The sequence below is a fragment of the Rhipicephalus microplus genome, chromosome X (genome assembly GCF_043290135.1).
Source record: "Rhipicephalus microplus isolate Deutch F79 chromosome X, USDA_Rmic, whole genome shotgun sequence".
Taxonomy (NCBI): Eukaryota; Metazoa; Arthropoda; class Arachnida; order Ixodida; family Ixodidae; genus Rhipicephalus; species Rhipicephalus microplus.
In genome coordinates, this window is record NC_134710.1 from 292,034,178 (window position 1) to 292,045,666 (window position 11,489).

An 11,489-nucleotide genomic window follows, 5' to 3' on the forward strand; every position below is an offset into this window, starting at 1 on the left:
ATTTTCATTATTTATGAAACCATGCTTAAGTTCATGACAACACAATTTCTACCTTGTAATTCTTTAAACAACTTTGCTGCATAAGCTTTGACTACCTTGGCTTCTAAAGCACCGTAATCAGTTCATCCTAATTTTCCTTTGAATTTCTCGCTGACAGTAATAAATAAATCTATGCGCATCTGTCTATCTTGCCAGAGTTATTCATGTAACTCTGTCTACTTGCGTCTTACATGCCCTGTACTCTTGTATGTAGTACGTATGTATCGCATGTAATACTGGCCGTACCTCCACATGTCTTTGGGCAACCACTGTGGGCTCTAGAGTTACGCCGGTAAAAACACCAACAAAAAAAAAAGAAAAAAACGGCGGAAGTAGTTTTTGGTTTCGCTCGTGCTTCGTTTCCGGTGCTCGGGTTAAATGTCGCGAGGATGAGCTACCGTCCGAACCAAGGTTTATATCGCACCCTAGACTTCGTTACTCCTGTGACACGAGTATGGGGCATTTTTTCTGCAATAGGTAAGCTGTTCGTCTAATCGCGAGACGTTTAAAGATGTATGTACATGACCTTGCGCAGCGAAGAAGCAAGTTTATGCGTATAGAGAAGAAACAAGGCTGCTAATATACCGCACGAAGTGCATGCTGTTTACTTCTCGCTTCGTTAAACACCGATGAGAAATAGCGGAAGCAGGTCAATTTCAGGATAAACTCATAGTGCGTTAATTTGCCCTTCAATGATGCCGGGCATGTGCTAGTGCCACTTAGCGCGGTGTGCACGTGTAGTACGCAGCAGCGTGCATGCGTGTCAACACGAGCACGTATATATGCTGTTCATAATACAAAGTCTTCAGCATACGAATTACTTGCATTTGGTGTGTATGCGTGTGTGTATGATTGAACCACTCAGAACGGATACATCGGCGCTTATTTATTGCTTACAAACGTGTTAGCACAGTATGCCTTTGCTCTGTAATAAAACCAGTTTCTAATTGCTCTTCTCAGAAGCACCCTTTTTCAGACCATGCCGTGCGCGTCTTGCTCGCACACTCTCATAAGATGTCATCTTCTTTGCACTTGTAGTTTACTGGGGCATAGGCGCTGACATCACGTATCATGGCGACTCCCTGGGACCGTACATACTGTGGGTATCAGATGTTAACTGTATCTGTGTCATTAAACATACTGCAGTGTTGTGAAGAAATGCACTGATTCATTGACTCGCATTTCAGGGCCTCAGCTGTGTTCATTACGCTCTTCGAAACGGCATTTGCTGTAGACCTTTTCCTTGAGGTTTGTATAAGGTATGTAAGTACTTGACCTGTTCTGCATTTACTACATGTGGGCGACTATTGAGAAACAAAACAACAAAAATTACAGTTTCCATGAACAAGCCTCCATGTAATAAATGCTACCATACATACACACTAGCTTAATAGTAAGGACAGGTAGTCTTTAGGCATGGTGTGGAAATTGGCTAAAATTGAAAAGAAAAAAAACGGCAACAAGAAGGAGATGCAATATCTCATCATTTAATGCTGCGCCATATGTCCTGTTTTCATTTCGCGTGATCACGATACAATCACTAGTAACTGTACAACTTCCCATTTTTTAAACCTGAACGCTTGAGCATCGACCGCCAAGTCAATAAGTGGCATTTAAGGTATGAGGTCAAGTGGAAAAAGTGAATTTTTTCTTAAAATGTTGTTTTTTAGTTTTTGATTTTTTAAAATGTGCAATTTATGGTCTGTCAATTCGCTGCATAAAGCTTTCATCTATGCGGTTTCTTTGAAAAGATGCAAGAAAAATTGTTAAAGCACTCATCACTTATGAAACCGAAACTAAAAGTTCCAGTTTTGTGTGTATCATAAGAATAGCTTGATATGTAGTATTTTGTTGATTATTTAGCAATCATATCTAGTGCAAACATGTGATAATGCTCGAAAAGGATTGTCAACACATCATCTTTAATCATAAAGGCCATAAACTTCTCACTAGGTGAATGTGAAGAATGGTACTCATGTTGGTCACACTCAAAAACATGTGTGTGAGCCTGTAAACCATCAAACTAGCTTTTTTTGATGATGTGTGTCATTTCAATAACTGCAACAGAAGCATATGTGATACTCTTAGCAAATTAGGATCAAGCCTGGCCCCTACACTTCAAAAGCGTGCCTGACAAATGGTTAGCATTACAGCGCAAAAGTGCCTTGTTACGTCACTGATGCTGCAAAACAAGGTAAAAAAAATTAGTTGCCGCTCGAAAAAAGGCACCCTGTAGTAAGGTCTACGATAGAACTGGCTATAAATATGAAGAATTTTAGCCCTCCTGATCATCTTGCTGAGCACTGCACCTGTTTCAAATCTCTTTGTTGATTTTTTCAGAACTGATATTTCTTGTCTTTTTTTTCATATGCGAACAATTGTAACTCTTTTGCTAATAGATATTCTTCATTAAAACTTGGCACACTCTTTTATCACATTGGCAGGCATGAAATGAACCTCAATAAGCAAAATCTTGCCACAACATTTAATATGGCTGCCTTTTATATGAAGGTGCCCCTAGTGCTAATTCATACTTTTTTGCTTATTTAGTTACTGTTTTGAATATTCACTATATCTCATTTATTTTGATTCATTGCACAAGTCAAGCTTTTTTATGTCTCTGAAAAAAATAATGTTTTTTAATAAGTGGAACTTGAATTAAAATTGTTTGCATAAAACATGATTTTAATGAATTTTTAATTGTGGTTATGTTAATTATTTTAATTATGATTATGTTAGCATTATATCTTCCTTCATAATGCTAACATGTCTCTAAAAAGATTTGTTTTATTTTGCAGACTAATAATGTCTAGTGGTTATTGTTTAAAAAAATTCCATCACTTGGCCTCATGCCTTAACAGAGCACAGTGGCAAAATGAACAAGAATATGTGCATGCCTGCAATGAACAGTCCTGTGCAGCTGTCTTCTGCTGAGCTGTTCCAGGAACAAGACACCTGCAACAGGTGCTTACAGACTCGGCAGTCGATGCTCGTGCATTTTTGTTTTTAAAAAATGGGCAGCTGTACATTATTCTCAAGATTATTATAGGAATATCAACGAATTGTTGATGTAGGCCTCATTCTGAAGTGTTGTCACATTGAACTGCATCCAAAGATTGTAGTTTAAGTCCCTGTCAGTGGCAAGTTCTTCACACTTTACGTCGTTCTTTACATCTACATCACAATTATTACAATGTACTAGAAAGAGTATAATTAATGTCCCCTTTAATTTCCTTGGCTTCATTATCTGCTGGTTCTCATTAAGCTTGTGTTAAATAAAAACCCTTAAAAATTTATTTCCTTCATTCACTGCACATTAATGAGCTGTTGGGGTGTTCCATCCGGCCATCCATGACAATATATCAATATAAAAAGTGACCACGATTGGAAAAGTAGTGTTGATGGCTCTGGTATGGCTTTTAATTTATGTGTGTTCAGTGTCATTTGTATTATGTGACTGAGAAAAATATTCATTACATTAGAGTGTAGTGGTAAATGTGAGAGTTGTATTAAGGCACAGAATTGGCTCGCTTTGCTGGCTTAGCCTTATAAGAAATCAACTTTTCTTTTTGGTTAAATGGACACTAAAGGCAAATAGCAATTTACGTTAGAGTGAAAGATCAATCTTTGAGAATGTCTAAAGCGTCATTATTACCAACAGCAGTGCTTACAACAGCACGCATGCAGTCAAAAACTTAAGGTAAATGTACGACAGTATTACGAACCAATTTTTGGAAAGTACCACATGTCACAGTCAAAACCACCCTACTATACCCTGGGAACTTTTTTTATTGCCCTACATTTTACCGTACGCCTAAGGATAGCGCAGCATAGCAATAAAAAGGTACAGACTTCACTGTAGCACATGCAGATGTCTAGTGGCGCTCAAGGCGGTAGCTACATTGAAAACTGGTTTGAACATTTTTCAAAGAGAGAATGAGAACGTGAGAGACAGAGGATGAGAAGAGAAAGTGTTCTACTATTTGTATGGGGAGAGCTTCGATTCACAGTTGAGAAAAAGAAGTAGGAGACTTATCAGCAAGTAAACAGCTGGTAGTATAAGTGGTATGGTGATCAAGAGCATTAAGCAAAACATTAGAAAGGCAGAAAAGATATATTGGATAGCAGTGATGGAAAGTTTTTGGGTAATTACCAAAGGGGTATAGACAAAATAAGCAAGCGTACACAACTTAACGATGATTCAAGGGATTGTGCTTTGTTGTTTAGAGCGAGGTCGGGTTGCATTGGTATGTGTAGTTGTAAAGCGAGACTCGGTGAAGAGAAATGCACATGTGTGGTTAAGGCAAAAAAACGATGGAGCTTCTTCAAATGGTTGGGAAGACATCCACTTGGGTGTGTGTCAGGGCAATGCCTACTTGAGACCTTGTGTTTCAGAGACATTAGAGAGGTACACAGGCCAGCGATAGAAATAAAAGATGACTGGTTGATTGGTGGCAGAAAAATAGGCAAATAACAAAAAAGAAAGAGTAAGCCAGTGTTAATCTGCGCCAAGGCTCAGAAAGTGGGCTGTCAATTTATGAGGTATTTTTTTACAGGATGAGATCCCTAATTCATCTGGACAAAACTATGCCATATTGTCATAGCAACAATAATAAAATCTTGAGCTTGGTGAAGCACAGGCAGCAGCCCTGTCATAAAGGGGACGCTCTTTCATCCACCCATGCACTGTAATTAAAAATGAAAAGCTGTTGCATGATCTGTTGCGCACTCCCGTAAGATCACTCGAAGGGGAAAGCCACCTTCTTTTTACAGCGAAAGATGTTATAAGATCAAAACTTGGGTCACGCGTGGCGCTATTCTTGTCTGCCACCGGTGTCTGCACAAAATTAGAAGAAAAAGATAACCTACCACTAATGACACAGTGGGGCTTGAACCCGGCTCCACTGGGTGCCAGCCCAGTATTCTACTACTGAGCCATGCTGGTGCTTGGGGCTTGTTGGCAAACTTGCCTTAGGCAGGCTTGATGTCGGGAAAGCAATCGCGTTAATACGACTTATAAAGCCTTTTAAAACAGCGAAAGAACAACCAGTCGTCGCACAGTGTGAATAGCGTAACGAGTGGGTCGTCCAATGCTCCAACCCATTACAAAAGGTTGTTTTTGTTCACCTATTAACTGTGCTGCATACCCACTTCAGGCATAATTCGTCATCGTTATCAGCCACTACTTGAACAATTGGCACAAGATTCCTTGCTAGTGTTTAGCGGATACCACGCTTCTCAAAAGAATGATGAAAATCAGCATAGCCAATGCCGGTCTACTGTCCGAAAATGTTCATTATTAGTGCCGTAGTGGGTATCAAGCAAGTGGGCTTGCAGCAGTTACCCAATGAGTGTTTATAAGACGCTCTGAAAGGCCGTTCTTCTAGCTTTCGTTGTGATTGCGCTGCTCCTTCCGCACAAGCCTGGGGTTTTTTGTCTCATCCTTTACATCTATTGATCACCTGCTCTTGAAATATTGATGTGTTATTTTTTGTGTCCACCCTATGCTGGTGACATGTGGATTCTGACAGTTTCAGTTTTATTCAAAGAAGAATTTACTTTTTGCATGTACTGAGGAATACCACACTCAGTGATGTCACGTTAATCATCCACTTTCACTGATCAATGACGAGCGAAAAATGGAAGTCACCCTATGCCTGATAAAGAAAAACATGTATTACCACCCTAGTACCCTATGCTGCCTGAAAAATTCCAAAAATACCATACAAGTAGGGTAATTGCCCTGCATTTGGCAACCCTGAATTGTGCGACACTATACGCTCCACGAGTAGGACATTTTTAAATGATCCCAGTGACATTGAAGGGTTCGACAACAATTAACCACTAATAATCAAACCAGTTGCAATAAAAAAAAAACCTTCAGTGCATTACGATACATAATTACTGTTTCTCCATTTATGCTTGATTAATGGAAAAAAAACTGTGTTGGCATTAACATGGGAAATAGTCCGATTGGTTCAAAAGTTCCATTTTCACCGGGTGAGGCTGGATAGGTGGTGTCATCTAGCGAGGCCCACTTGAACCAAGCAAGCGCAAAATTTTGATTGCAAAAACTTTGTGCGTTCACATTTCTGGTGTGAATGGATTGCAGTGATGTAATTATAAATAGGTCGCCTTTCTAATCATTTTTTTCTATAAAATGCTAGGCAAATACAAACGTTCCTATGAATGTGATTGCACAAAGCATCACAAGATGTCAACATCATCATCGAGTGACCCTGCATTCCTAAAACCCTTTGCATGTGTTGGCGGCCATACGGTAAAGGTGGGCAACGTTGGGCAAGGCAATTTCTACGTCACAGAGGCCCACTTTCAGGCGGGTGACTTGAAGTGTGCTAACACTGTGCAGACCACTAAAATATGATTTTATTCTAAAACAAGCATTTTCTTGACATGAAAGCAGCACCATGAGGTTTCTGTATCGCTATTTTAGCCATCAACAGCGACTTAATATTTGCCTTTAATGCTAAAGCTGTGCCGTTAAAGGCACAGCTTTAGCACTTGGCTGTCATTCTTTATAGGGCAGTGGTACTGTGACAGTTAAGGTTCTATTTTGTGATACTTGTATAAAATCACCACAGTAGGTTAGTGGTTGTTGAATAGCATTGCTGAGCTTTTATTGCAAATTTGATCCTGGCAGCATTTTTACTTGGCGAAAATGTAAAAGCACATGTGTATATATATTGAGGTGGATGTAGTAATTAACTCTAGGTAGCCACAATTCGACCCCCTCCACTATGGCATCTGTCATAATTAGGTTGTGGTTTTGTAACTTTAGAGCCTGTAATTTGATTTTAACAGTTGCATGACAACTTGAAGTGAGTCTTTTTAGAAGCAAAAGCTAGGATGTGTTAGTAATATACTTAAAACAAGCAGTAGCACCGAATAATGATTGCAAGGAAGAATGACGCACATGGCTCTGTCTGTATATGTCATTCTCCCCTTCCCTCATTTTTCTCTGCATAGTTGTCTGTATTGGATATGTTTTCAAGCTTTAGGGGCTTCTCTCTCTCTCAACAGATACAAAGCAGCAGGTGTGAGTGGATGAGTACCAGCAGCTGTATTAATGTGTGCAGATGAATATAGTAGTTTTTCTATTCATGTACAGTTGTACTGTTGTAGATAGACACTTAAATTAAAACTAAAGGCAACTAAGTCGACGTTGATTGCTGAAATAGTGGTCCAGAAACCTCGTAGTGTTACTTTCATGCCAAGTAAATGCTTATTTTGAAATAAAATCACGTTTTAGCAGTCCACATATCATTAGCACACTTAAAATCACCAGCCTAAATGTGCACCATTTGACACCACAGTTGCCATGGCAAATGTCGCCCGCTTTTTCTGCATGGCTGCCGACGGTATTAGCAGCAGAGTAAAAGTAACCGGAGCCACAGCAGCAACAACCGCCATTGAAAAGTTTTCTGCTTGCTTGATTCAAGTGGGCCCTGCTAGATGGCACAATCTATCCAGCCAAACTAGGTAAAAGGAAATTTTGAACCATTGATGCCATTCTCCATAGCAACGCCAGGCAGTTCTTTTTTTTTTTTCTATGAATCAAGCAGCAACCGACAAGCAGCACTTTATGTCGAGGGAGGGGGCTTCGATATCATTAGGATCATTTCAAAATGTCTCACTCATGGTGCATACGCTGTTGTTCATTTACTTCAATTTCTCTATTGATAAAGGATTGCTGTTGCTAATATTGACGTTTTAGACATTTTGAAACATTGATCTTTCGGTCTGACGTAAATTGTTATTTGCCTTAGTGTCCCTTTAATGCAGACTGCCTAGTTGATTTCATCTTGTAGAAAAGGTTGATATCCAAAAGTTGATAATCATTGAAGACTGGTCGTGTGTTACCGTTTTAAAGGTTCATTGTCAAATTTATTAGAGCTTGTTGTTCTGTAATTTCAAGGGAGGAGAGAGGCTATTGCCTTCGCTTGTGGAGAGGAATTCGATGGGTAGATCTGTGGCGGAAAAGCGTCCTTTACTTGGCCTTGTCCATCCTGTGCTTCGCCTACCACAGCAGCTCCTGGTTAGGAGGTTATGCTGGTGAGTTTGCAGAAGATTTATTGATGAAGCATGTAGCCAAATGTTAGTGCATGCTCCCTATTTGTATTTTTGAATTATTGTTCTAGGTGCCACAACATTAGTTCTGTGTGTCCTTTACCTCATCCTTACCTACAAGAACCACCTTGAAGTGAAGGAGGCCCTCTTGGCTGACAAAGAAGCATCATATGACAGGTATATCTCCTGGCCCTTTCTTTATAATATTCGCTGTGTTGTGCATCTGCTTACAAAATTGTAAAGACTAGCCAGCTATTGTCTGCATTATGTGCGACAATGTGGGCACTCCTTTTCTAATACTAGGAGATAACATTACTGGATAAAGTGGGGGCCGGGACGTTTGTCATACCTGTTTCAGTCCAGGTATCCTGGTATGCGTTAATTTGCAGAGGGGAGGCATTTTTACTTTACGCCTCCCTGGCTGGTGACCTATTACAACACTATGTTGTAATAGGTCACCAAGTTATGAAACACTAGCTGGTTTAGCTTAGGGGAAAAAAAAATCTCAAATCAAGCAACTTTTAAAAAATGTCACCTGTTCAGACATTTTTTAGAAGCACTTTGCTTCAGCATACATGCTTCAAACAATGCTGTTTCACTCTTCATTATGCATATATTTACTAGAAAAAATAGTCTTTATCAAGCTAATATTTGCGTTTTTATATCGTTGTTAACTTTCGAAAATGACAAGGAATAAAGTTGGTCCCTCTGTACAAAATAAGTTCAATATTTATTTCTCCTAAACTATACAGTTACTAAAAAAACGAAGTTCACTTTCGGGCTACTGGGTGGTATGTGCACAAAATATAAAATAAACAATCAAATCTAAAATATCAACTTTTCAACCCGTGTCGATCTCTCGTGGAATCACCTAGGTTCGACAACGAGCTGTAGAACGTTTTCTACTCGTTTTTTTTTTTCAACATGTTAGTATATATATGTTACATTCCATGACAATACGTCAGCACAGCAGTAGCCTGGCATAGAACACTTTCCTGTTAAAATGAGCTTATTAGGAAGCTGTCAAAATTTTAGTTAGCTTTTGAGTGTGAAAAATGTGCCTGTTTTTGCTTGTGTAATGTAAAAGGCATGCCTCTATACTGTACATGGTGCTGTATTCTTTCTATGATGTAAAAAAGCATTGTTAAGTTCTTGAAAATTCTTCCTTAGTGCCTTGCACATTCGTAAGACCTCTTGAATTTTTTATTCGCTGTTTGTATAAACCCTGGCATAGGGACCAACTGGTGTAGAACTGTCTGCACTATAAACACTAGGTTTAGGGCTTCCATTATATAAGTTTTGAGGAATCACATGAAGCATGTCATCTATTGGTGCCTGTAAACGAACTATATTTTATTAGGGAATGTTCTTTATATTTTAAACTTAGTTCTGAAGAGTGTTGCTTTGGTCACTTTTACAGGTCTTTTTTTTTTTCTCGTTAAGAAAAAAGGATATTAGCCCTTTTAGTGTCGGAGACAAACATGTACAAACATGATCTGCTACAGCCAAAAGACTGTTCAAGATGTCCATGTATGCTATTATTGCCTGTATGCCTAAAACGCATACCTTTTTCAGTAATTTCTCTTGCTTTTCATGTGGAATTACTTGTAATTTTTTCCTTGCGCCAATGCATCTCTCTCCCTCTCCCTTTTTTTAATGCTTTATTAACTCTTTACTACAGCAGCGCACCAGCTAGTTTTGGTTTCATTCTTCTCTCGGTTCTCACTTGCAGCACCCACAAAACCGATGATCTTTCAAAAGGTGACAAATTTGTTACTCTCTCGTTTATTGCTCCCCGGTACGCGATTACGCCTGTGTCTGTGCAGACACTGGAGTGGCACAAACGATGCTGCTGTGGTTGCGTTTCCTGTTTTGGTATTCACCAAAATTGCTTTCAACTTGTTGGCAATAAGACGAAGAATTATTATAGGTTGCTTGCTTTGTTTTTTCTTTCCAAACGCGTGCGCAGCTGTAATGTTTTCTTCATAGTACACACCCACACGGTCCAGTTGCTCTGCTGCAAGATAGTCTAGCGGCAGTTTCTCCTAATCACCTCTGAATTGCTGAATCAGAATTTCATTCAGTAATCTTGCCTGTCATAGGAGGAGTTACTTACAACTTATGACTCAGATATCGATGATTGAGCGACGTCTCAAAAGTGCGCTCAGCGAGATGATGCCGACTGGATTAAAAGTGGCTATTTTCCTCTTCGTGTCTCCACTTTATGCCACTTTGTGCACTTATTTGTGTATGTCTGTGAATTACACAGATGTTTATTTCAAAGCGTAATATTTTAGCAGTCTTATAGGTTTAATTTTTTTTAATATATCTTGCTTTTACTCAGAAATAAGCCATGTGTATGTAACAACACGAATCATTTTCTTTATTTTGCAGTCATAAATAAATTATTTTTTGTCATCTTAGACACAATGGTATAAAGAATTTAATTTTTTAAAATCAACTTTCAATGCATTTCGTAAAAAAAATTGACCCTGGTAGCCTTAATCAGGCACATTTTCTCAATCCTGTTTGGAGCTAGTCTTCATAATAATGTGTAAAATTTAAAGAGTTACTTTATTTTTTAAGGTTTGATGCACTTGAAGAAGAGGTGGACGAAACACTTCCAGAGCCTGATGTTGACACTGTTGGTGACCAAGACCGCATCTTGGAAGTATGAGGACCTGCTGTTTCCTGGGTGTCTATGTGCAACAACAGACAGCAGCTTGTGCCACAGTCAATAGTGGAAGTGTTCTACAGTTGGTAATAGTGGGTCTTGTAGGCACCACCTTGTTGTATAAAGACACTTTGTCATTATTGTTGAGCTATTGATCTGATGTTATATACAGTGAGTGATCTTTCTGTTACCATATTTACACCTGTGCTATCTCTTTAGGCATCTAGATATACCAGAACCAGTTATGTATTATTGTGGATGATTCATATTTCTAGCCTCTTTTTTTATTTTTACTCCCCCTCTCCCATTCTTGTTCAGCAAAGTGTTAGTACTATGGGTTTTAGGTATTGTGGGCTGCTAGAGTCTAGGCTGTTCACTGTACTTAATATTTTGTCTTTCCACTTGTTCATTTTATTCAGAAAATGGAAACAAGCTTTCATTGATCTTGTTGCATTTTCCAGCCTGCATTTTGCCATCCATTTTATCTTTGTTACTGTCATCTGTATTAAGGATGTTCCAGCTGTTTTTTTTTATACTCCCTTTCATTATTTCCTTGTAATTGTGCTAGGATTTACAGTCCTTAGCATCGTTGCTTTTATTAAGGTGCCATTTAGCTGCATAAAGTTTTATTACTTGATGCTTGTGCTAATTCTAGGTGTAAAATGTGGGCTGCAGTACACTTCACTCG

The 11,489-nt window shown here is 38.9% G+C and overlaps 1 protein-coding gene across 1 annotated transcript; it reads left to right on the forward strand.

Moving 5' to 3' along the window:
- Positions 1 to 320: 320 nt before the first annotated feature.
- LOC119161413 (uncharacterized) lies at positions 321 to 10,948 on the forward strand. Its single transcript, XM_037413868.2, has 6 exons — positions 321 to 516; positions 1,078 to 1,138; positions 1,227 to 1,298; positions 7,976 to 8,112; positions 8,199 to 8,304; positions 10,714 to 10,948. Exons 1-6 carry the CDS (start codon positions 429 to 431, stop codon positions 10,802 to 10,804), a joined length of 555 nt encoding a protein of 184 aa, XP_037269765.1. The 5' UTR covers positions 321 to 428; the 3' UTR covers positions 10,805 to 10,948.
- The last annotated feature ends 541 nt before the right edge of the window (positions 10,949 to 11,489 follow it).